Consider the following 26,838-nt stretch of genomic DNA (forward strand, 5'->3'; position numbering starts at 1 on the left):
AGTGCAACACTAAATACACACTTGAAAGGCAGAAGAGGATGGGTGCCTTAACAATCAAAAGCACTACAAGTTGCTCCTGGCGATTTTAAATGTGACCAAATTGAGGTTTTTTAGAATGCACATTCTTATCCCAGATGGTGCAGAAATGGTGCAGGTCATCAAAAGGAGCACCCCTGGAGGTAGAGTTCTCTCTCTTGCAGTTCCAGCAAGGTTTCCGACTCTAGTAAGCAGGAGGGGCGTGTAATTCAATAAAACACTAAAGGTCATCATAGCAATTGATGGTTCCTATAGCTGACCACTGGGGGCGCTTACAACATTCTACAGGAAAACCCCAGAAACCTTTGTCACTGGGTTGAGGAAACCTGGGCTCTCCCAGAAAGGGGAGGAGCATTTGGAAATTCCTCGGTCTCTCATTTTTCTTTAGTAAGAATGGCTGCAGTGCCCCTGCAACATTTGGGTTAGAGAAATAATGGTCCAAACTTCCCGGGAAAGTGCACACAGAATGACTTCTTCGCCCCTGGGAAACTTTGGGGGGCTTCAAAGAAGAGCGCATGGACCTTCCCACATGTTTGTTTTGCCTGAAACTACGATGTGTGTGGTGCTGTCACTGATTTTTCCTGGGCTTAGTCCACCTTCCAAGACTGTGTTTTTGAGCCAAGAAAGTTAACCTTTATTTTCCTTTTCTTCTGCAAGACCTTGAGGTCTTGCAGTTGACATATATTAGTTCAAACCCTCAGTTTGTGAACACTGTGAAATAAATTGCACGTTATGCAGTTAGGATCCAGACAACCCATGCTTCTTATCATGCATCAAGATGCATCAACCTCTTATTTGAAACTAAAGAGAACAAACAAGCAACTTTAAAAAAAAAAAAAAAGAAAAAAAGAAAGCATTCATTAGTAACCCTCCTGGGGTTTAGTGCTACACTGTTGGCTAATATGAGCTATTGAAAATATTTTTTGGAATGGTCTTCAAATATTATAAATAGTTTCTTTTACTTACTTGGTATCTCACTAGATAGTTATGTACAGAGATGGCCCTTACCATGCAGGAAAAATGTACATTTTCCACTTCTATGGTACATTAGGAACGCTAGTGCTTCCACTGGGTCTTACGAGCCGGCACATTGAACGTATTAGGCAGCCGTTAGTTCTAACAAGAGAATTAAAGTGCAAAGAAGGAGGGAAAACAGCTAGACAGGTCAATTTTTTTTTTCACTGTCAGCATCAATATACTTCATGCCTCCAAGAGAAACCAGCAGGTGCAATAGGCTCAGGTACCAAGAACTCTGTATTTTGCTGTTTCTTCTTGTAAAGCAGAGCTCTCCCTGAGAAGAGAAGAGGGAGGTGAACGCGAGATAGCCCTATTTCTGCAGCAACCATCAATCCTGGAAAAAGCCGCCTCACCTCCCGGCCCGGGCAGTGGCGACCCCTGCACTGCGTCTTCTGATGCAAGCGCTGTTGAGCGGTGGGTCCCCGTCCCCCCACACATGGAATGTGTTCCCTCAGAAGTATCCCCAAATTGAAAACCAAGGATGACCGGTGCAGGACTGTCTACCAACAGCACACAGACGTGTGGGTTTGCAAGAGAAAATCCTGTTGAACAACGTTCTAGAAAATACAACCAGTATTTGCAGGGAGCGTAAAAATGGTTTGTGCAAATCAGGAAAAAAAAAAAAAAAAAAGGAGAGAGAGAGAGAGAGAGAGAGAAATCCGCCTTCACCGTGGGGAGGGCAGGGGGCAAGCGGGGGAGGTGCGGGGGCGCGCCTGCAGCCACCCGTGGCCCACGCATGCGCAGTCCGCTCCCTGCCCTCGGGTGTCCCGGGGCCTGCTGCCTCCGGACCAAAGCAGCAGTTGCAGGCGGTGCGGCTCCTCCCACGTGAGCTCGGAGGCGCCCGAACCATGCACGTGCCGGACGCCGGGGCTGCTCGAGCGCCAGCCCCGCAGACGGAGCCTCGGCCACTCTGGACGCTCCTCCGGAGGCGGCGGGCGGGCCGGGGGAGGGTGGTGCTCGGTTGCTCGGCGCGGCGCCCCCGGAGAAGCGCACCCTCGGCTCACCCCCCCCCCCCCACCCCCGAGTCTGCAGCGTCCGGCTCCCGCCCAGGATGGGGGCTTCGCGGGCTGGAGGCGGCCTGGGTGCGCCCGGAGGAGGGAGGAGGCCGCGGGGCGGGGCATGCACGGTGCGGGGGCCCAGCCTCAGGCCGGGAGCCGGGGCTCGATTTTGAGGGACAGTTCGTAGAGCGTGTCTTCGTCTATGATGAGGGCTTTGTCGAGCAGGTACTGGGTGACCTGGAGGAACAGGGAAACGCCGGCCGTGGGCTCGCTCCGAACACTGTCCCCCCAGTGCAGTCTGACACAACTCCACATGACCCCTCGAGCATTTAAAAATGTTACGGGACTTTTTAAAAAGAGATCATGAATATATTCTCATTAGAAAGGAAAGAAGAAAGAAAAAAGAAAAAAAAGAAAAGAAAAGAAAGAAAAAGAAAAGAAGGAAGGAAGGAAGGAAAAAGATGAGGAAGGGGGAAGAAGAAGAGGGGGAGGGGGAGGAGGAGGAGGAAGAAGAAGAAGAAGAAGAAGAAGAAGAAGAAGAAGAAGAAGAAGAAAAAGAAGAAGAAAGAGGAGGAGGAGGAGAAAGGGAGGGAAAGAAAGAAAAGAGAAGAAGAAGAAGGAAGAGAGAGAGGAAGAAGGAAAAAGATAAAGAAGAAAGATGAAGGGGAAGAAGGAGGAGGAGGAGAAATGGAGGGAGGGAGGGAGGGAAAGAAAGGAAAGAAGAAAAGAGAAGAAAAAGAAAGAGAAAGAAAGAAAGAAAGAAAGAAAGAAAGAAAGAAAGAAAGAAAAAGAAAAGAAAGAAAGAGGAAGGGAGGGAGAAAGAAAAAGAGAGAGAAAGAAAAAAGAAAGAAAGAAAAAAGCCAAAGGGGAAGAAGAAGGAGGAGGAGGAGAAACGGAGGGAAGGAAAGAAAGGAAAGAAGGGGAAGAGGAAGAAGAAGAAGGAAGGGAGGGAGAAAGAGACAGAGAAAGAAAAAAGAAAGAAAGAAAGAAAAAAAAGAAGCCGAAGGGGAAGAAGAAGAAGGAGGAGGAGAAAGGGAGGGAGGGAGGCAAAGCCAGCCAGCCAGCCATACACTTCCCATCCTCTCCCAGCTCCTAACCCCAGGCACTTCCCTGAAGAGGCGCCTCTGCTACCATTTGGTTTGCATTCTCTTTAGATCCTACATGTACTTACAGAAACCTGTTTTCCCCTTGTAATCCTAAGGTACATCTTACTCTGCTTTCACATCTCCACTGTGAGGCAGGGAGAGCTCCCCACATCGGTCCACAGAGTGTGAACGCTGTGCAGCACTAATATGTGATCCACCAGTTTAGTCAACAACTTTTTATAGAGAGGGGTGTTTGCTCTTGACATTTCACTATCACACAAAGGGACAGTAAAATCCTCGTTAGCACATTTGCTTGGTGCTCACAGGGGAATGTTCCTTGGAGACGTGCATTCACTTCTAGTGGACGTGAGAAGTGAAAGGAAAGGAAATGACACTAAAATAAGAATGTTGGGGCCTGGTGTATTTCTGTGGAAATAGTTCTTTACTTTTATTGAGCTAAAACTTACGTAGGCATAGCTCATGGTCCGCTCAGCTTTACATCGATATCACAGTTGGACAACCCCACTCCCCCAGGAAGTGCTCATTCAGCTTCCCTGTCTGCTCCCAGAAGCGGCCATGGCTGTGATTTCTATTACCACGCATTAGTTTGGTCTACTCGAGAATTTGGGTTTTTTTGTGTGTGTTTTTCTTTTCTTTTTTCGAGAACTTTATAGAAGCAGAAGCATACAGTATGTACTAGTCTTTTAAGAAATATTTTATGTAAAGTCAATTTGCCGACATATAGTATAACACCCTACAGCATATACTTGTGTGTCTAGCTTCCTTCACCCAGTGTGCTCTTCTGAAGTCCTTTCAGGTTGTGGCAAGTATCACAAGTCTGCCCTGTTGTTGTGTCTCCTGTGAGACACACAACATCTGTCGATCCATTCACCTATTTATGGACCCCTGGGCTGTTTCCAGTTTGGGGCTATTATTAAGAAATGCTATGAACACTTCATACAAGACTTTCAGTGGCCATGTTGTCATGTGCCCCTGGATAAATACCTGGGAGGGATATTCCTGGGTCATCAGGTAGATGCATATTTAATGTTTTAAGAAATATCCACAGGACACAGTTTTCTAAAGTGGATGAACCATGTTATTCTCGCCAGCAATGTAGAAGAGTTGTGGTTGTTCAGTTCATCAATTTTTAATTCTAACAGGTGATGCAAAATAACCTCTGAAACTGCAGTACCTGGTATTATTGTGCACAAACTAATGTTCGGGATTTCCAGTATTTTAAAATTTTGTTTATCTATAAGGTGGAAATGATGCCTCATTATAATTTGTGTTTCCCCTTCTCACTAGTGAAGTTAAGCATTTAAAAAATATTTATTGGCTAATTTTGTTTCTTATTCTGTGAGTTCACCTGTTCATAATTTTGCTGATTTTTCGATTGAGTTGTTTATATTTTTCTTACAGACTTATAGAAAGACTTTCATTCTGTCTCTTTGTTTCTACGTATTACAATTATCATCTCCTAGGAGTGCCTGGGTCACTCAGTTAGTTAAACATCCAGCTGTTGATTTTGGTGAAGAGCTCAGGGTTGTGAGATCGAGCCCCTGGTCAGACTTTGTGCTGAGTATAGAGCCTGCTTAAGATTTTCTCTCTCTCTTCCTCTCCCTCTGCCCCACCCAGCACCCCATTCTTGCTCTCATTCTCTCTCACAAAAAAAAATTTTTTTTCAAAACAATCATCTCCTAGTTGACTGGTTTTATTTTTGCTTTTTAAATAATTGCATTTTGTCATACCAAAGTTTAATTTTGATGCAGCAAACTTATTCAAGCTTGTGTCTTACAGTTCATATGTTCTGTATTTAGGAAGATCCTTCAAATCTAAAGGTTGTGAATATTTTGTACTATATTTTATGCAAATAATTTAATATTTGTTTTTATATTTAGGATATGAACTCATCTGGACTTTTTCTGCGTGTGTTACTTATCAGCTGTAGAGCCAAAATTCCTATTCTTTTACTTGACTGGTCAATTTCTTTCTGGCACTTTCTTTAAATGCCTCCCTTATTCCATATTAGATTTTCATATAGACAAAATCTGTATCTGGACTACATCCCACTCCACTGAATTTGTATTCTTATGCCAATGTAGTCCTGTTTTATTCACTATAGCTTTAGGAAATGCATGTGTATCTGGTAGGAAAAGCTCTTATTTTTTCCAAAAAAAATCCTTGTCTTTTTTTTTTTTTTTGCCAATCTAAGCTGACTTATGGGTTTCACAATAAGTTTGTCAAGTTCCATGAAATAATAAGGAAAACATGGCTGTGAGTTATATGTGAATCTTCTGTACTACCCTCTCAATTTTTCTGTAAAGCCAAAATGATTCTAAAAAATAATACCTATTTAAAAATGAAAAAAGAAAGAAAGAAAGGCCAGTTGTGGCTGTAACAGAGGAAGAAGGGGGGGGGGGGGTACATGATGTGAGATACATCCTGAAAGATGACAGGGGCCATATAATCTAAGACTTATGAGATACATCAAGACTTTTTCTTTCTTCATCCTAGAGCAATGAAACATCTATGAAATATTTTATGCAAGGGACATTTTCCTCTGTGTTTCAGAGAGTTCTATCTGACTGCAATTTGTAGAATGGACTTTGCATTCTAGAGTGAATGCAAGTAGACAGGTAACAGATAATTGGTGGCTTGGACCAGGGTGGTGATGGTGTAGACAGGTTCACGAGAATACAGAATATACAACAGATAGAACTTGATAAATTGATGTTCTTTTTGCCTGCCTGCCTGCTTGCTTGCTTAATCAGAGTTGCCAAAGATTTGTCTATTCAATTGGTCTTTTCTGTGAGTCAGCTTTAGATATTATCAATCAACTTAACCACTGTTTCTAATTCATAAATTCCCACTGTTTCTTTATTAGTCCCCTTAACAACCACATGATATTACCTTTGGCTGATGGTCTATTCGATAGCAAGTCTGCTGGAATTGGCGTATCTCTCTGATGATGTGTGATATCTAATAGAGAAACAATAACAACAAAAGCAAAGCAAAAATATTTCCTTGTATCGCCACACATTCTTCCTGGCCCTGCTCACAAGTAGGCAAGGGCTGACTTCCCCTCCCAGGGAAGGGTCAGAGCCCTGCCCTATCATTTTCTATGCCCAGCCAGGGCTTTCTTGCCCTTCAATGAGCCACGTGAAATGCAGCAAGACACTGAATTCACAATCAGAGGAACAGCTGGCACTGGGTGTGCCCTCAAGTTCAGAGGTGGCAAGCTTGGGGCATTACTGTCCTTGGGCTCCTTGTTTCTATCTTGGTGCTCAGAACCTGGTTGTCCAGCAAGAAGCCTTCCACATCTGTGTGTCACTGGTCTGTCTTCGACAGTCGTCCCTGGAGCTTTATTCCCCACCCCTTTGCCCAGGCTGCAAGCTGAAACAACCCTGCTGAAAATCACTTCAATCAGCCACAGCAGATTAATTAAACCCAGTGTCCCTTATCCCCGCTGCCTCAAAATGCAAAAGCAGTGACCTCCCTGACTAAGCCTCTTCCCTATAAGCCACTGGAATCGCTGTATCAGGCGGACGATGAAATTATCACCTACCATTCTCATTTTGGAGAAATTAACGAGGCCTTCCTCAGTAAAGTTTGGTGTTCCTTCTTCAATAAAGGCCAGGTCTGTCAGGTACATCCCCAGATAAGGAACAGCTGGGGGGTTACAGCTGCAAAACCAAGAGACGTTGTTCTCAAACTCATTCACACAAGCAGTGATTCCCCTCCCCTGTTTCACAGGAAACAACTATGCTGCTTCAATCCTGAAGAATAAAGCCTTATCATTCCGTCTTCCCAAACATACTCTTGATATTGAGTTTCCAATACATCTCACAACAGAATCTAAAAGAAAATTACAGCCCATATCTTACAATGTGCTTGAGACATGTTCAAACAACAGGATGTCTTGCAGACAAATACAAAATATGTGCTTAGCAGTACTTGGCTGCAGTACTTGTAACCTGGCCATACTTCTCCCAGGAGTAAGAGCATGCAGAAAGCTTAAAGAACTGGGAAGAAAAATCAATGTGGTTAGAGCTTGTAAAACTTGTTTTCTGTTTTGGTTAGTATTTCAATGTTTTACAAGGTAACATTTCAATATTTACAAGATGATATTTGATGTTAATGGATATCCCCATTGCACTCTAAGGCGATGCCTTCTCTGTTTTTTTTTTTTAGGGGGTTACCTTGGTCTTCTCAGAGTCAAGAGTGAGGACACAGGCTTTTGAACCAGAGAGAACTGGGTCTGAGTCCCAGCAAGAACACTTGCTAAGTGATGCTGGGCAAACTATGCAAACCACAGTCTCCTCATTGTGTTTAGGTTAATAAATACCAAATCAAGAAACTTTTTATAGTAAAAGATGCTTTTATTTTGGAGTAAAAGCTGATGTTATTTTCTTCTTATTTGGGATAGTCTGCATGCCACGTGTCTGTTTACAAGACAATTACTGTATGCATAAAAAGAAAAATCAGGAAAATACCTAGATGATGGAAGTCATTTCCCATTTGTTTTTTTTTTTTTCAAGTAGGATGTAGGCCACTATTTGTATACTGTATACATTTTTAAGATATATTTCTGAGTTGTGAATAACTTAATAATTGAGATAAACATACTTTTTAAGGGTTTCTCTGAGATTTTTAAATCTTCCTTCAGATGAAACGGTCTTCTGAAGCTTGTCCATTAGAGCTTTTGTCTAGAAAGAAACAAATGACTTAGCATGTCATAAAAATACTCCTGTGGTTTGACAAGATGGGTAAGTTACTAAGAGATCCTCAATTCCCTTCTACAGTTGCAGGTGCTGATACCTTTGTCAGACTGTTGTGATATGATACTATTTTCAAAATACAGACATGGGGCATTATCATCTAATTTGATTGATTAAAAAAAGAAACAAGCATGTGAAGAAGAGAAATTGACTACACTGCTCATTTAGTCAAAAAGAGGAAAATGAAAAATTGCAATGCATGAGAAATTTAGAGATTTAAAGACTTGATAAAGCACATGTTGAATTACAGAATATTAAAGGAGAGGTTTCATGTCAGGTGGTTTTCATGGTAAATCTTTTGGGTGTTAATTTCCAAATCATCCAAACACAGATTTGGTTGTTTGGCTATCTTCTGCTACAAACCCTTTGTTTTGTGATCATCTTCATCAACTTGTTAGAAAAGTTTAAGTGACATTTACCAAGAAATAAAACTGTTGTTGATATTGATATGGAGTTTCTTCCATGGACATGAGAGAATGGTAGGGTGGCCCTTGGGGGTGATGACGCATTCCTGGTAATACCGATGCCCGGGCAGGTTGGCAGGGAAAGGCACCTGGAATGCCCAAGCTGCAACACCTCAGACTAATTTGCCTCAATCTGGAGAGGAGCTGCATGCTTCACAAGAGCTTTCAGAATGACTCAAAGGGCTTCCTTCTCCATCCTGGTTCCTGAGGACTCTGAAAGAAGACAGCCAGCAAGGCCTGGCAGGGATGTAGGTGTGGGGAAATGGGATGGGGCTGGATAGGCCTCTTGCCAGACCCAGAGCTATCCTTGGGGAGAAAGAAGCTGCAGAAATATAGTCTGTCCTATAGTCACAGACCAAATTTGGTGGACTCCAGACTGCACATTCCACCAGGCCTTCTGGATGTTTCCCAGACAGGACTCTGATCGGAAGAAGAGACAGTATGGTATGATGAGAGTGTCTGAAGTGGAACTTACCTACAACCAGGCACTACCTATGGTGACTAGACTGAGGTTCTAGGCCCTGGAGGATAGTCCCTCACTCATCCTAAAGCCACTTCAAGTGACACATACATGTGGTTGAAATAGTATATTCTATTTAATGCCTCTATCGGAGTATATTCAAATTTGAAAAAAAAAATTTCGATATTAGTCTTATCACCCTATTCCATCATCAGATATTCCTAAAGCCGCATCGTGTCAAAGACATGAATCTCACTTAAGTCAACCACAGGAAAGTCCTAATATTTTCCTTTCTTTCCTCAAATGTTTCTTTAAACCCCAGTTAATTGACATTCAGTATCAGGTGTAGAATTCAGTGATTCATCACTTACATATACTACCTGGTGCTCATCACAACAGGTGCCCTCCTGAATGCCCATCACCTGTTTAACCCATCCCTGACTCCCACCTCTACTCCAGTAATCCTCAGTTTGTGCTCTATAGTTAAGTCTATTCTCTAGTTTCCTCTCTTTTCCCCCCATGTTCATCTGTTTTGTTTCTTAAATTCCACATATGAGTGAAATCATATGGTATCTGTCTTTCTCTGACTGACTTATTTTCCTTGGCATACTCTCTACCTCTATCCATGTCATAGCAAATGGCAAGATTTCATTCCTTTTTATTGCTAATATTCCAATTTAGTGTGTGTGTGTGTGTATAGTGTGTGTGTGTGCAGTATATATATATACCACATCTTCTTTATTCATTCATTAGTCAATGCACATTGGACTCTTTCCATAATTTGGCTATCCTAATAATGATGCTGTAAACATCGGGGTGCATGTATCCCTTTGAATGGGTATTTTTGTATCATTTGGGTAAATACCTAGTAGTGCAATTGCTGGATCAGAGGCCTAATATTTTCTTTTTTTTTTTTTTTTAAGATTTTATTTATTTATTCATGAGAGACACACAGAGAGGCAGAGACATAGGCAGAGGGAGAAGCAGGCTCCATGCAGGGAACTTGATGTGGGACTTGATCCTTGGACCCCAGGATCATGCTCTGGGCCAAAGGCAGGCACCAAACCGCTGAGCCACCCAGGCGCCCCGGCCTAATATTTTCTTAAAGATGATTTAAGAATCTCTTGGTATCAACTCAGATGAAAAAAAATAGGGGAAGGAGAATTAAAGAGAAGGCAGAAGTGTGACTTGCTGATCTTGATGAAGTGTGACAATATCTATGACAGGAGAATATGCTCTTTGTATCCTGTGCCCAACGGCTAAGGCTACCATCGCTTTAGGAGGAGGCAAAATCTAGCCACAACAGGGGCATCAGTGTCCAGCTTTTAGATTCTGAAATAGCTGCTTGAAGCCCGTTTTAAAAACAGTATCCTAAGGATACCTGTGTGGCTCAGTTGGTTGGGCGCCTGCCTTCAGCTCAAGTCAGGATTCCAGGATCCTAGGATTTAGCCTCTAGTTGGGCTGCCTGCCCTGTGGGGAGTCTGCTGCTCTTTTCCCTCTGCTCCTCCCCTCTGCCCCTCTCCCCTGTCCATGCTCTCTCATTCTCTCTCAAATAAGTAAATAAGATCTTAAAAAAAAATTAAAACTAAAAATAGTATTCTAACACCCATTCATCATAAAATCTCTCAAAAAACTAGGAAGAGAGTAGTTTCCTCAATTTTATAAAAGCATTTACAAAACATCTATAGCTAGCATTATCCCTAATGGTGAAAGACTAAATGCTTTCCTTATGAGATTGAAAACAAGGGAAGAATGTCCTTTCTCACCACCCTTATTCAACATAGTATTAGAAGATTAGCTAGAGCAATAAGGCAAGAAAAGGAAATAAAAGCATATGAATTGGAAAGAAATAAGATAATTCCTAATTTACAAGTGACAATTGTGTATGTAGAAAACCTCAAGGAATCTACAAAAAAAGCTCCTAGAACTAATTAGTGAGTTCAGCAAGGTTGCAGACAGAAGACCAACACACACACAAAAAATCAATGACATTTGTATATATTAACAACGAATGTGTAGAAACCAAAATTAAAACCACAATAACATTTAAAATTTCTCTAAAGAAAATGAAATATTTAAGACAAAAATCTAAAGAATTTATACAAGACTTACATGCTGAAAATTTCAAAATGCTGATTTAGGAAAGCAAAGAAAGCCTAAAGAAACGGGGAGACAGACTGTGTTTGTGGACTGGAAGACTCAACAGGGTAAAGATGTCAGTTCTCAAATTGACTGGTTTAATGAAATTCCAATAAAAATGTCAGTAAAGTTTTTTAGACATAATTGTTTTACTAAAATTTATATGGAAAGGCATTCCTTGGGGCCTCTCCACCTAGAGTGGCTAAAATAATTTTGCAACAGAATAAAGTGGGATGGATATAGAAAGAACTCCCAGATCTCAAAGGTAAAAAAAAAAAAAAAAATCCAATTAAAAAATGAGCTGCAGACATTTAATTGAAGAGGATAAACAGATGGTAAACCACCATATGAAAAGATGTTTAACATCATTAGCCATTAGGAAAATGCAAATTAAAACAATAATGAGATATCAAAATGGCTAAAATAGAAAACAGTGATAACACCAAATGCGGGCAAGAATTTGGAGAAACTGGTTCACTCATACTTTGTTGATATGAGTATAAAATGGTACAGTCACCCTGGAAAAGAATTTGACAGTTTCTTATAAAACTAAATGCACAATTACCATATGATCCAGCATTTGCACTCTTGGGCATTTATCCCAGAGAAACGAAAACTTACAGTCACACAAAACCTAGATGTGAATGTGCATAGCAGCTTTATTTGTAACAGCTCCAACGGAAAACAACCCAGATGTTCTTCAAGGGGTGAATGGTTAAAATGTCCTACATTTATACCATGAGTACTACTTAGCAATAACAAGAAACTAAGTATTGATACATGAATGGATCTCAAGGGAATTTTTTAAAGGCAATCTCAAAATGTCACATACCATATGATTCCATTTATATAATGTTCTTGAAATGATGAAATTTTATAGAGATGGAAAATAGATTTTTGGTTGCCAGGAGTTAAGGAGGGGGCAGGCAGGAACTGGCTATGACTAAAAGGGTGGTGGCAGGAGGGATCCTGGTAAGAACACCGCGTTGTACCTTGACTGCTAGGGTAATACAAGTACATAAAAGTAAATACAGGCACAAATGAGTATATGTAAAACAGATCGTCTGAATAAGATTAGTGGATGTTAGCAATGTTAACTTTGTGATTGGGATGTTCACAGTTACATGAGAGGTTGCATTGGGGGGCACGAGGTGCCAGATGCAGGGGATTTCTATTATTTCTTCCAAACCGTATGTGAAGCTACAATGATCTCAGCATAAGAAGTGTTGTTTGTTTTTAAAACAGTACTTATAAAAGCTGTGGCTTTTATTTGCAAGGTCCAAGACTTTGTTCACAGACAAAAGAATTTGCCTCTAGTACCAGCAGGATGTGAAGGAATCTGGAAAATTCTCCCAGTGCCCTTTGAGAGGGCTAAGGTAGTTATCTACTGATGAAGAGTTAGCCTGCCCACCAGGCGTTACCAAGGGCAGGGCAGCCTGTAGGAAAGGCAGGACACACCCAGCTCGGAGGAGCCAGGGAAGGCCAGGGAGGGCCCAATGGGAGGTGAGATCAGCTAAGCCACCCTGTTCTGGACAGGCCAGGCAAGAACACACATACAACGGGCACATGCAATTCACAGCAGCCTGCACCCGGTGACCAACCAGCAGAAGACTACAACAGGAGACCAGTGGGTGCATGTGAGCTCCCAGAAGCCCAGAGGAGCCCTCCCTTCAACACCCCCCAACACCTGGGAAGAAGGCCGGGAGAAAGGGCAAAGGGGAGATCGTGATTTCATTTGAATCTTAAAAATACTGAATGAAAATGACAGGCATGAACAAGCTGAGTCTAATTAAAAGAAAATTAAGAACGTTTTCTGCACACCTAAGTCATTATGACAAAACTTTACTACATAAATCACCAAAGAAAACAACTAAAAAAAGTGAACACTGAGGCTCTATGGCATTTCTATGCTTACTCTGGGGAGAAAGAGTGGACCCGCGGGACATCGCTCCGTTCACTTGGAGTCAAGGTGTCTTCCCTCAATCAGGAAACAACTCCTGACTATCAACCACACCATTTGAGGCTGTCCCCCTATATGTTTTGCTTTTATTTTTTAAGATTTTATTTGAGAGAGAGAGTGTGTGCACCTGGGTACAGGTGAGCAGGGTAAGGGGCAGAGGGAGAAGCAGGCTCCCCACTGAGCAGGGAGCCCGATGTGGGGCTCAATCCGAGGACCCTGGGATCATGCCCTGAGCCAAAGGCAGACCTTTAACCAACTGAGCCACCCAGGCGCCCAGTGCCCTGTGTATGTTTTAATGCATGTTTTGGGTTGCATTTGCTTTTCAAATTAACCAATTAGAAGGGCACATGAGTGGCATCAATGAAGTGATAAGAACGCAGTAATTACCCACACTGGCCCCTTTCTTTGGCAACTGAGCCGCTCAATTGAGTTAATTATTTCCTAATTAGTACTGTTCCTCTGGGCCTCTCCTCTCCGCAGGAGGCTGGGTGGCATGCAGGCGCTCACCTGCTTGGACACCTTGGCCCAGGTTCTCTTCAGCCGGTAGATGGCACTTCTGTTTAAGGCTGAGGTGATCTCCAGCACGCCGTTGTAGTTGTGCAGGCATCGGCAGATGTCCGCCACGGCCACCCACTTCTCTATCGCGTTGGCCCGCGAGCTGACGTCCGCATAGTTCATTATCTGGGAGGCCACCAGGTTACTCATCTGAGACAATGGAAAAGCCAAGAGACGCCAGCTAAGAGCCAAAGGAACGCATTCAGGCAAAGTGCCTAATTAACCATAGAACTGTCAGGAAAATAGGTGCCGAGAGGGATGGAGATCAAAGTTCCTATTTAGATACCAACCTTCTTAAAAGACTAAAGTGTGTGTGGTAATAATAATAATAAGAAGAAACTAATGGGAATCTGTTCATCCTCGAAGCGGACAGAGGGATTGTTTGGCATCAACGTGTTGGGGGACCAGGTCATTTTTTTAATCAGTAATTTATTGCAGGAGTTATTTCCAGTAATCACTGAGGAAATGGAAAAGAATGAGCTAACCCCTGAGGAATGGCAACCTTCACGGGTTATGGGTTTCACTCCTTGGAGCCTCTCCACATGTTTCTCTGCCCCTGACATGTGGGGACCAGGAAGCCCCACTTACTTCTTATAAGAAAACATATTTACCCCCAGTCAAATAAAACTCTAACCGGATCCGCTCTCAAGTCAGACACATTTAGGGACAGAGGAAGAGATAACACTCCATCTTATCTCACTGGATCTTTTTCCCACCAGAGTTAATAGGACCTATAGTTTCAAGGCTAAGTACCATAATTCTATTAGTTGAAACCAAGAGAAAAAGAAGCAGCTGGAGCAGCTCAACACTTAGAATACAGAAAGGAAAAGAACACTTGAGGCCTGATTACTAACAAACGGAAAGCAGGGTCTGTAATCTTATATCCATACACTTTATTTGGCGAATATACTGATTCTCTGACCATTCCATAGGTATTTTAGATGTCTCAGAATTATCACTGTACATATTCATTAAAAAATTATTTTGTGTTGAGCACCTAGAATGGAGTAGGCATTCTTTAGGTTCTGAGAACAGGAAAAACAAATAAATCAGCATCCTTGACTTCAAGGTACTGAGCCTAGTTAGGTGGAAAGGTGAAGGGAGGCAGACACAGACAAGAATCATGTAGTGAAATGCAAAGCTAAGTCTACATGGAAGATCTGAGGACCTGGAGATAGCAGGGGGCATCTGGCTAGTAGAGAGGAGGCTTCCAGAAAGAGGTCATCCCTGCACTGAGTTCTAAAGGATGGGCACGAATTAGCCACTGCTTTCCATTAAAGGAGAAGAACATTTGGAGAGGGACAGAGGTAGAAGGTGAGGTGTAACAAAGGACCTGGCAGTTGTCTAAGGAGCACAGGGAAGCCTTGAGAGAGACACAGATGCCCAGTAGGCAGGGCTCTTGTAGGCCATGTTGAGTAGCTGGAACTGCATCCTGAAGGTGAGGGAAAGCCACTGACAGGATTTTGTCATGAAAGTGTTATAATCAGTCTTTTAGAAAAGTTATTTCCGTGACACTGTGTGAAGAATGGGTTTGGGGGCAATGAGATGACCATGGAGATAGTGATGTAGGAGCTCCTGGAGAAAGGGTGAAAGGTCAAGTCGAGGTTATGGCAGTAGGAAAGAAGAGGAACAGAAGGGTCTGGGGCATATGTAGATTTAGAGCTCACTAATATATTGAGGAGTGAGGTGGGATAGGTGACAGAGAAGGGGTCAAAGATGACCTTAAGATTCTGTGCTTGGGTCAGTGCATGGTCTGGGCCACCACGAAAGACTAAGAACATAGCGTAAGATGAAGAAGTAGGCTTGGCAGGTCCAGGAGGTACTAATGCTGAGTTCCATTTGCAATCTGTTGAAGGCATGGTGCAAGTAGCCATCCAAGTGGAGACGTGTGGGTCTGGAATCTGGGATGAAACTTATGATTTGATTGTCCATTATATCACAAGTGTATGGATGGCACAGACCATAGAAACTTATTTTCTGCAGCAGGGGCTCTGCTTCTCAGACAGTAGCCTAGAGGGGTCATGCGTCCTGTCCTTTAGGAATGCGAGAACATTCATTCAGTAAATACAGACTCTGCAAGTACCCTGCACAAAGCACCGTCTTGGGAATCTACACTGTTGTTTTGTATTTTGATGCTGGATGACTAATTTGCCCACGGGGAATCCTGATAGTCTTTTTTAACATCATCATTATTCCTCTTACTGTATTTTAGTAGAACTGGAAAGGGATCCTTCCCTTTGCCTAGACAGGCCTGAAGACACTCCCACCTATGTGGTTCTGCCAAAGGATGAAAATCATTAGGACAAAGCCAATTAGGAGTTGGTGGGTATAAAAGTAACTCTGTCTTACTGCTGGAGAAAAGCAAGGCAGGGAGATGGACCAACAGCTGGTCACCATTGTGCACAGCTGCAGTAACACTGTAATTATGCTCCAAGGGGTCCCTGCCAACCATGGAATGCATGTGTCCTGAGTGTTCGGTAATAATGGGGATGATTTCTACTAATCCAGCCTTACTGTCACCAGCACCACTAGAGACCAGGGACACATGTGCTATTAGAACTAGTCAATGTATAACCACAAAGTAATGATGATTATAACAATAGAGCAGCAATCTATGCGTCACTGGGCACTTACCAGACTTGGGTACCATCAAAAGTGAATCTCTTAGATCTGGAAGTTAACTGGAAGTTATTACATCATTGTGAGCAATTAGAGAAAATACAAGCTTTTTTTTTTTTTTTAAGAAACATTTTGTCAGTTTTGTTTAAAGAGTGGATAGTAGATTTGCTTAATTTTAGAGAAGAAGTCCTAAGACCCTGAAACTCATCTTCTATAACATGCCTTACGTTTTAATTTTAGGTTACTCACATCATTGAAGTGTTGGCTGGTTTTCATAATGTAAGGTGTTCTTTCATTTTTATCCAGCTTCATCCACCCCTGCCCAAGAAATTCTCTGTAAGTGCAAAAGAGAACAGAAAACCAATTCAGTTTTTTAAATGGTGGCTACAATCTCGAACAATGAGCATGAATATTATATACATTAAATTTGTTCCTCTCACATGAATTTTGGCTCATCTCCACGATTTTACCACTTGATGCCAAATAGAAAAATGGTTTTCAATTTCCACCTTTCTCTTATAAAGGTTTGGAACTCTGTCCTTATTAGGATCATGATAAAGACTTCTCTGAAATTGGAACATGATGACCAATTCGAGAAGAGTAAAGAGGCTAAGGACCAAGTCAGGAACCAAGATTATTTTCCCTGGATCAGCTTAAAAAATTTTTAAGCCTTAGTAGAAGGGCTGAAAAATCTATCACTATGAAAAATGTTAATGATGAATAACGTGTTTTCCTCCACTTTGCTCTGATATTCTCCAGGACAATGTCAATTCCATGGGCAGGGATTTTCCTTTGCTCTCCCCAGAGCCCAGAACAGGACACACAGTGAAGGGTGAATAAACACTGCTGCTACCACATCATATGGTGAAGGCAGTTACAGTGGTAGGAGCTCAGCCCAGTGGAAGGTCTGTCTTCTGAACAACCTCCCTGCTCTTTCACTTCACTGATCGCAGAGGGCAATGGACAGCTAAGCTGGAGCATGCAGGAAGTATTCTGTATAGGCATGACTACAGGTAACCTGAAATGAAATGACTCTGACACAGGAGCACCTGGGTGGCTCAGTGGTTGAGCATCTGCCTTCGGCTCAGGTCATGATCCCGGGGTCCTGGGATCCAGTCCCCCATCAGGCTCCCTCTGGGGGGCCTGCTTCTCCCTCTGCCTGTGTCTCTGCCTTTCTCTCTGTGTCTCTCATGAATAAATAAACGAAATCTTTTAACAAAAAAAAAAAGAAAGAAAGAAAGAAATTACTCTGACTCTGGATTTCTTAATCCAGAAATGTTGACTGAGTCCCTGCAAAAGGTTTTTTTTTTATTCCTTCAAGTTCTGTAAGGCTATTGGACACAAAAGGGTGCCAGTTCCATAAATGAAAATAATTGGTAGATGGTCACACCAGAGAGCACAGGGAGGAGAGGAGTGGAAGGGAGAGTCCCAGAAAGAGATCAACCATGGTGGTTTGGCCTTTGCTCTTTCTTTTCCTTTATGGTGATCACACTCATCTCCCCACTAAATCCCCACTGCACTAGAGGGGAGTCAGGAGATAGCAGGCAGAGGCACTGTGGTTTCTTTCTTTTTTTTCTCTTTCTTTCTTTTTTCTTTCTTTCTTCTTTCTTTCTTTCTTTCTTTCTTTCTTTCTTTCTTTCTTTCTTTCTTTCTTCTTTCTTTTTTTCTTTCTTTCTTCTTTCTTTTTTTTAGAGAGAGACAGAAAGAGAATGCAAGGAGGGGAGGGGCAGAGGGAGAAAGAGAGAATCTCAAGCAGGCTCCATGCCCAGTACAGAGCCTGGCGTGAGGCTTCATCTCAAGACTCTGAGATCATACTTGAGCCTAAATCAAGGGTTGACCCTTAACCGACTGAGCCACCCAGGCACCCCATGGCACTCTGATTTCTACCTCAAGTCTTCAAGTAGTTACTGGATTCATCTGTATAGCCAATAGGTCACATTTTGCTCCCCTCCCCTCTTGTTCATGGGCAGAGACAGGGGGAGGGTGAGAAGATACAATGCATAAAGAAAACCCTGCAGGGGCATCTTCTGCCCCTTATTACCTCTCTGACATAGCTGTAGTTCTGACCACTGCCATGTCTGAGCCCACATCATCATGATGCCCTCCTTCTCTACCCATGACATGGGTCACATTTGTATCTCTTGCCCAGCCCCTCCTTTACCCTTCATTTAGCTATTTCAAGGACGTGTGCCATCAGTTGTCGTATGTCCAAACAAAGGCCTTGCTTGTGGAGCTACTGACTGTTGCAGCTGGAAGGGGCCAGAGGGCCCCCTCGTGCTCTATGTGAGAAACTGAAAGTGGTGATACATATGGACGCTCACCGTAGAGCAGCTCACACAGCACAGCTCTCTCTCCACACACACCCCAGGTAAAGCTCCGTCTTGGAAATCTATCTCTACTGTTGTAGAGACTCAAAGTTCAGCAATACTTGTTGATTCATGGAGGTGAATGAATAACTGGAGCAGAATTTACAGATTTTACCCAACATCAGTGCTTCTCAAAGTACAGTCTTAGATCACTCAGTTGTCAATGGGGTTCTCAATGAAGAAGGTTTCCTGGGCCTCCATCCTACTAAGAATCCGAATCTCTGCAGGGGCTATGTTGGAATATACATTTTTAACAAGTTTCCCAAAGAATTTTAGGCACCATGAAGTCTGAGAACCGTTGTTGGAGCCATATTGAGGTTTCTGTAATGCAAGGATGTGAGGGTACAAAGAAATTCACATGCCATGGGTACCGCTAAACATAAAGAAACGTAAGATTGGCCATCTGGACAGCCCCCAGTATTTCCAACTCAATATTTCTAACATAAACTGGGACCTAAAGTCATTGAAGTTGGATCAAACAATCGTAGGATGAAGACCTCACACCTCTGGTGCCCACATCTGCCTTAGGAACAATGGCAGCTCTAAGTGCACAGATCCCGCCCGAGGGGGCCTGCAGCTGTGAGGGCTGCACTCACTCATAGGGAATGCTTCTGAAGATGATGTGGTCCAGGAGGGTGATCTGCTCAGCCAGCTCCATGGCTGACAAGGTCTCAAAGCACTCAGCCTTCGGACAGTCTGTCTGCAAGAGAGGAAGGTGGGAATGAAACACGCCTAGAGCAGGTGCCCAGCAGCTCACCACAGCTACTCCAGTACAAAGTCCATCAGGAATTCTAGCTATGAAGAAAATGGTAAAAGGCTCAGAAGAAAATGGTAAAAAGCTCAGAAGTATCAGCCGACATTAACAGTATGGACCAACTGCTAAGCCCCAAGTCAAATTTAGTTAATCTCACGGTGCTTCATTGAACCATGAACTATGGTTCATTGAACTATGGTCGAGCACCCAGTTACCAGTTACGGGCATAATATTGCTTGCCTTTGAGAAGCAGTCTGCACATAATTGTGCTGGATAGGACCATGGCTGGACTCACCAGTTGAATTATATCCTCTAATTTCAGGTGGATGTCATCTTGATCATCTTGTGAAAGGGCCCTAAAAAATTAAATAAATAAAAATGTCCTCCATGAAAAGACAACAGACACGCCAGGAATGAAATGTCAACTTTCCCTGGCTGGCAAGTTGGAAGGTTTGGGTCCACTAGGCTGTGGTGCCCGCTGGAGGTTGCAGAGACATGACCTGGAGATGGGAAATCAAAGAAACAGGAAAACACACAGTTAAAGGCACAGGAGGATCATCGAGAGAGCTGACTTATCCCAGGGATCCAACTTGTTACCTACACGGTGGTAGTCAAAACACCCACCATCAAAGCAAGCCTGAGCATGAGAGGATCAGTGCTGTGAGTTCAGGCATCCTGCAATACTGTCAGTGGGGGATCCCAAGAGGCCTGGGGGCCCCATCCACATTCCTCAACCACCCACCCTGCCCCTTCCCTGCTGATGCCAAAGCAAAATATGCAGAGCCACCTCCTCCCTGGTTACACGTAGACCAGAAGTGTAAGGGAAGTCTTGGTGTGGGGGTGGGGAGGGGCAAGAATTTGAGCAATAGGAGGCAGAAGCCAGCAGGTAAACTCTTCTCTCTCCCAGATGGACTTCCCTGAGATGCATTTGGTGCTGTAGCATCCCACACACAGTTATTCAGCTCTCAATATTTTTTTTCAGTGATGAATGACTGAATAAATGCATAAGTTAATTAACCCTGAAATGGGTGCTGGTTTCAGAGGGGGAGAGATATTTCATGTCCAACAGAAGTTCAGAGTCCAGGAGAATTTTATTGATTATATAACTTACCATCAGGGCCAAGCATTTTAAGTTTTCCAAGATGAAGGCACAATTGCATATTAAAAGTACTAAAATGTTTAAACAGTCCCAGGTCACGTAGACTGTCTGCTGGAAGAAGGCAGTTTTCAAAGAAATTACAATGTGATGTTCCATTGTGCTCTGAATTGATGAAAACAAAATCACCCCTTCAAAAATATGAAATCAACAGAGATGGGCTACTATATACCTGCTACACGCCAGCCACGTGTGAGCCACCTGATATACACTCTCTCGTAGCATAAAAATATGCCTTCAAAGTAAGCATTCTGATCTCCATTTTACAGATGAGGAAACCAAAGTTCAAGGGAACTAACTTGCCCAAACGTTTGGTCAGCTGTGCTATCCTGCTGCCCTTGCTTGTCCTAGGCAAGCGTATAAATAAAGGCACCTCTCTGAGGATCCAGCACAGAACACATCCCAAAACGTCCAGTCTCTTCCCTCTATCTTCCTCTCTTACAAAAGCTCTTGGCTGTTTGCCAGGGAGAAGATTCCTTCTAGATGACAGGAGTAGCAGTACTCTGGCCAGCAATGAGCCGTATCATTTGTGAGCGGAGAAAAATACTCATCATATGATAAAAGGCAGATTAAGGTGAGGAAAATATAAGCAAACTCAAGTCTTTCTCCAAAGACTGTTAAATCACACTTAAGGATTACACACAAGGGAGAAAAGTGACTCTTTCCCAAAGCTTATGTCATTCTTTCCAGGGTAGTCTAGGTTCCTGGAGAGAGACCGGTGGCCACATAACTATGTGTACCCATGGAAAAGATCTTTCTTTACGAGGCTGGGCAATAGTCTTTCCTTGGAAAGAAGTGGTCAAGGAGTTAGTTAGCGTCTATCAAATGTTCCTTTCCTCGGTGATCTCACACTAATGTTTCAAGATGTGTTCTGGTCATGTTAAATTATCTAACATTTTTTCTTTTCCCAAGTGCCTATCTTTGTTGCTTGGGGCGTTATGAGGCTTGGGGGTCACCTTTTCATGACCTGAACCTATTCCAGCTGACCACCCATGAGGTCAGACTTTGTTGGTTTGGTTTTTTTTTTTTTTTTTTTCATTTTTCGGCATGTTCATTGTCTACCAAAATCTACATCTACAGAGATTCAGAAGCCACCCAGTCAGACAATGTTGGAGAGGAAGTAGTATTTTAGAAATAGAAGTCTTGATCGGAGGTTTTTATTCACAAACAAGACAAAAAACTAGATATGCCAATTAAGTTTCTTCATCAGAAAGTGACCCCTGTGAGACTACGTGAGACAGAAGCGGTTTATTATTGGAAGCTTTCAGTTTACTGTATAAATGTAATATATGTTTGCATACAGTTCATGTTCATATCTAATTGTTTGACAGCTTGACTGCATATACATCTCTAATGTCAGGGTTACATTTAACTACAATGTGATATGTCTTTATCTCTCGTAACCACAACTTGTATACACTGAGGGGGTATGTTCACAAATTTTCCCTTAGATGTGAAGGCCCCTCTATCTCTGGCCCAGTTCTAATAGAGGATGGACTTGCTCCTAGTCTTCTGACTGCCGTAGTGCTTTGACGGACACTCCGGGATACTGGGTTTCTCTCACATCTCCCAGTTGGCATGATCAACTTAATATCTGCATTTATAAATGAAATGCCAAATAAAAAATTTAAAAGGAAATGGGATTTTTCAAGTTCTATGACTCTTTCAACAGTAGAAATCAAACAGTAGAAACAGAAATCAGAAATCAACAGTAGAAATCTTAAAAACAGAGCCAAGAGCAATTGGCCTCTGTCTGAAGACTGGTCCACACTCTCTGGGCTTCCTGCTTGCTACTGAGAGTGGCCGGCTTATGCCCATGGCATGACGTGCCTCCATCTCTGCTCCTCCTCACTTTGTGAATGGTCTTATCACTTGTAGCTTCCCCTTCTGGTACCTGCCAGACCACCTCTTCCTTCCTTGGCTTTCTTGCACATGGCTTTTCTTCCTTCCAGAATTACTTGAGCCCATGGCTACGTATGCTCTGAAGTCAGATGTCCACACAGGCATGGAAACCTTTAGTACTAAAATCTCCCGGTTTGGGTTGGAAATAATTCCCTGTTTGTTTCCAGATTAAGAAATAAATGAACAGGAAATCCCTGGTTGGCTCAGCAGTTTAGTGCCTGCCTTCGGCCTCGGGTGTGATCCTAGAGTCCTGGGATCCAGTCCCACACTGGGCTCCCTGCATGGAGCCTGCTTCTCCCTCTGCCTCTCTCTCTGTGTCTCTCATGAATGAATAAATAAAATCTTTCAGAAAGAAAAGAAAGAAGAAAGAAAGAAGGAAGGAAGGAAGGAAGGAAGGAAGGAAGGAAGGAAGGAAGGAAGGAAAGAAAGAAAGAAAGAAAGAAAGAAAGAAAGAAAGAAAGAAAGAGAAAGAAAGAAAGAAAGAAAGAAAGAAAGAAAGAAGAAAAAAAGAAAGAAATGAACAGAAACATCTTTATAATTTTCCATAATAATTATCATTTCTTAAAATTATCGTATGTTACAATTTTCAGATAATTTTTAAATAATCCTTTTGATGTGCACCTAGGTGGCTCAGTTGATTAAGCATCTGCCTTCGGATCAGGTCATGATCCCAGGGTCCTGGGATCAAGCCCCACATTGGGCTCTCTGCTCCACAGGGAGCCTGCTTCTCCCTCTCCCTATGCCTGCCGCTCCCCCTGCTTGTGTTCTCTGTCTCTCTGTCAAAAAAATAAATAAAATCTTTTTAAAAATCCTTTTGATTTGTTTCTTTTTCAAAAACTCCATGATGAGATTTTTTTCACAAAGAGATTTCATGAATGATGGTATTTCATTGGTGATGGTTATTTAGAGGTCTTCCTTCCTACGCTACTTGGTAATCATTCTGACATGATTTTTAAAATATAAATATGTAAGTATCATACATATAAACATAAGTATCTGTATGGTAAGTTATCAAAAATCCTAACAAATTACTGTACCTTCCTCCTCTAATCACAATCGTGTATGCTGGGGCAGGGACTGGGAAACTTAACACAGGTGGGATGAATTACTTGGCAGGAGAGCTTCAATCAAAGGTCAGTTTTCTTGCATGAGGATTTTTTTTTTTTTTGCATAAATATATTCACTTACTTGTTGGGAAGATAAGCGAGTGCCTTGGAGACCCAGCTGACCCAAGAGGGACTCAGGGTATGGCTGTCTGCTCAGCCAAAGGGCTGCTGACCCCACTGGTATCTGTCTGCCTTAATTGTTGTACTTAGAGCTAAACAAAGACTTTTGTCTTGGCCTCATTGGAAAAAAGATAGGTCAGGGGGCGGGGAGAATGGATGGTGTAAATATCTATTCCCTGCAGGCTCTTTGGGTGGATTTTGAATTGTGATGCTGAAAGATGGAGCCAAAGGAGCTATTTTCACCAAAGATGGAAAAGACCAACACCAAGACTCTGGGTTGAGTGAGGCTGTTCTGGGGCCCGTCTGGCTTAGTTCCCTAAGGCAGGTGGCATCTTTGTCAGCTTTTTGATAGGGAAATAATGGCTTTAGAGGACATAGCATTTTTTTTGCGTGTGTGTGAAAAAATTTAGATTTAGATTGATAGACAGCTGGACTCAGTTCAGATGATCCCAATTTTGTTGGCAACACCCAAAGCATCATAGTCAGGAGCCAGTCGAACATATGCTTTCTTCTCTCCATCAGGCCTGATCAAGGTGTTTTTTTGTTTTTTTTGTTTTTTTTTTTTTTTTTCTGATCAAGGTGTTGACCTTGGCCACATCAATGGCATAGAGCTTCTTCACAGCCTGTTTGATCTGATGCTTATTGGCCTTGACATCCACAATGAACACAAGTGTGTTGTTGTCTTCTATTTTCTTCATGGCTGACTCGGTAGTGTGGGGGAACTCGATGATAGCATAGTGATCAAGCTTGTTGCTCCTGGGGGTGCTCTTTAGAGGATATTTGGGCTGCCTTCAGAGATGCAGGGTCTTGGGTCATCAGAATGTAGGTGACATGCGGATCTTCCTTTTTCTTTTGTGACTGTGCATGCCTTTCAGCACCGCTTTCTTAGCTTTCAAAGCCTTTGCTTTGGCTTTGGCTTTGGGAGGGGCAGGGGCTTCCTTCTTCACCTTCCACGCCATCTTCCAGACAAAGCATTCTTGACAGAAACAATGGTGGCACTGATAAAGTCTCTCCCTCAGGTGGTATTTGGGCAGTGAACCTGAATTAAGATGCTGAGGCAGAAAAGTGACTGGGTTTGCTCCTAGCACACAGTTCTTGGGACTTCTGGAAATCTTGGGAAGACTTTGAAAGAGGTCAGAAGTGTGAGTGGACAGCTGGGAGCATCCCATCAGTAGAACTGTATTTTTGTTTTGTTTTTTTACTTCTTTTTTTCCTCTTGCAAAATAGCAAGTGGGTTATGACTATAGTTTTTTTGTGTAACAACTACATTGAGATATAATTCCCATGTCAAATAATTCATCCACTTGAAGTATACATTTGAATTCTTTTTTTATTGCATTCATATCTTTGTGCAATATTAAATTGGCTTTTAGTGTCATTATGATCTCTTTTGTAGAGACAAGGTGAAGAAGCCTGAGGAAATTTGAGTTTAATTAAGACCTAGCTTGGTTTTACTTGTGCCATATTAGCTTGATGGAAGAAAATATTTTTCCTAAGAGTTACTGTCAGAGTAAATAAAAATAATAATAACAAGTGTAGCAGTAAAATGAGTGCCATTTATGTTTCAGGCATTGTGTTAAGCTCTTTGTACATATTATATCATGTAATTGTCATAACAACTCAATAATAGGTATCACTAGCCTCATTTGTAAAATGAGGGGACTGAGTTTTAGACTCATTGAGAAACTTGGCATCTCCAAGTGTCGGAACCAAGATTATACCTGTGAATGCTGCAAAAGTTAGAATCAGACTCTGCTCCATGTCATGGTCCCAACTGTACCATCTACTAAAATTTCTATTTCTTATTGATCCCACACCTCTAATTCTCAGGTCATTTATTCAACAAAAAGGATGCACATGTCTTTCTTAAACCTGATAAATAATAAAGACTTGGGATGGTAAATAGGATTTATCTTAAGGGGATAACTCCCTTAAGATAAACTCCCAGAAGAGCCCCTAAACCAAAGAAGGGTCTGGTGATGGAATCTTGAACTGATGGTACTAAAAATAACTCATGAGCCAATTGCTAAAATGTCACAGACCAAAATCCAGCATCCCTGCATTAGAGTGACTTCCAAAAACATGGTAGAGCTAAGATAGACTCCCTTCTGAATAACAAAGAAACAGTATAGTCAAGGTTAGAAGAAAGAAAGGACTTCTTCAAGAGATTATAAATGAAGATGAAACTAGAAGTCAAAATGATAAAGTAGTATCAGGTCTAACAGATAGATGCTGGGCTTCCTATCCCTATGTGGGGACAGATGATATGGCCATGCATCAGGTGGAAAGCTGTAACTAAAATGCCTGCACCAAAAAAAGTCTGCCCATCAGTTCAAGAAACTATAGAAAAGTTTGTTACCTGCTTGAATGCTGGGTGTAATGACAGAAACTAACAGTCTCTCGTGGGAAACCCAAAGTTCAAGCTTTTATGATACCTACAAGCTTTTATACAACCTCATGATGTGGGAATCCTAACCTGAGAAGTCGTCAGTAAAACTGGCCTAGGACCTGTGAAACAAGCTAAGGAAAACACATAACTACTATATGGTGGCACATCCACAAGCCAGGGGCACGGGACAGTCACAGAAATGCTACAACCCTGCTCATACACCCGAGCTTACAATCAACAACTAGAACCAATAGTAGGAAAACATCTGTCTGCAATGCCTGCTGGGGTCACAGGAGAGATCCTTTAAGGCTTCCTCCTTTTCACTTTTGGTGCTGCAGTGAACCACTGTCTGGCCACACCAAGAGGAGCAACTGCACTCCTGTCTCCACACAAGTTATGTTCCCAGGCCAAGTCTTCCCGAGGCAGCAGACACCAACCTGCCCCCAGAAGAGAGAAGATGATATGTAACATTTGACAGTGACAGCAGAATCCCGACTGCTCCCAGGAATCTAAGATATTCCTTTCTGGTTGAATAGGATCTTATTTTCTAGAACACAGCACAAAGCAACCAATGTCATTAGGAGGAACCTGCAACTGTGTTTTACCTCAGGATATTTGCCGTGGCTTTCCTTTCCTGGGGAAGAAGGTCTGGGTCTCGCAAAACTTCTTCTAGCAAATTCAGAACGTTCATCTTTAGTTCGTTGTTGAGTTCAAAATCCTATAAAATAAAATGGAACTTTTAAAATTTTAGTTGTGAAGGTTTAAGCTCCATGCCATATGACGCCATTTCTCATGATAAATTCTCTAGAAGCTATGTATGGAAATTAAAATGTATGGACCCTAGGACTGCTCTCCCCACCAGAGATCCTGAGTTCACTGGTTCGGGATGGGGTCCTATTGTTGCTATTTCTGACAGGCTCCCCAGAGGGTG

At 42.4% G+C, this 26,838-nt stretch overlaps 1 protein-coding gene across 4 annotated transcripts in view; it reads right to left on the reverse strand.

Moving 5' to 3' along the window:
• Window positions 1–1,579: 1,579 nt before the first annotated feature.
• The window catches only part of RASGRF2 (Ras protein specific guanine nucleotide releasing factor 2), a 237,337-nt gene continuing 212,078 nt past the window's right edge, over window positions 1,580–26,838 (reverse strand). For 3 of the 4 annotated variants that reach the window (XM_025998230.2, XM_072736877.1, XM_072736876.1), the window contains 9 exons: window positions 26,513–26,625; window positions 19,530–19,590; window positions 19,077–19,180; window positions 16,364–16,448; window positions 13,448–13,645; window positions 7,766–7,845; window positions 6,705–6,822; window positions 6,050–6,118; window positions 1,692–2,288 (listed from right to left, as the gene is read on the reverse strand). In XM_025998230.2, the coding sequence (XP_025854015.1) occupies window positions 2,196–2,288; window positions 6,050–6,118; window positions 6,705–6,822; window positions 7,766–7,845; window positions 13,448–13,645; window positions 16,364–16,448; window positions 19,077–19,180; window positions 19,530–19,590; window positions 26,513–26,625 (921 nt within the window). In that variant the 3' untranslated portion in view covers window positions 1,692–2,195. Of the gene's footprint in view, window positions 2,289–6,049; window positions 6,119–6,704; window positions 6,823–7,765; window positions 7,846–13,447; window positions 13,646–16,363; window positions 16,449–19,076; window positions 19,181–19,529; window positions 19,591–26,512; window positions 26,626–26,838 lie in introns of all 4 variants that reach the window. The other variant, XM_025998231.2, reaches the window with a different exon arrangement.

Source organism: Vulpes vulpes, chromosome 14 (genome assembly GCF_048418805.1).
Source record: "Vulpes vulpes isolate BD-2025 chromosome 14, VulVul3, whole genome shotgun sequence".
Taxonomy (NCBI): domain Eukaryota; kingdom Metazoa; phylum Chordata; class Mammalia; order Carnivora; family Canidae; genus Vulpes; species Vulpes vulpes.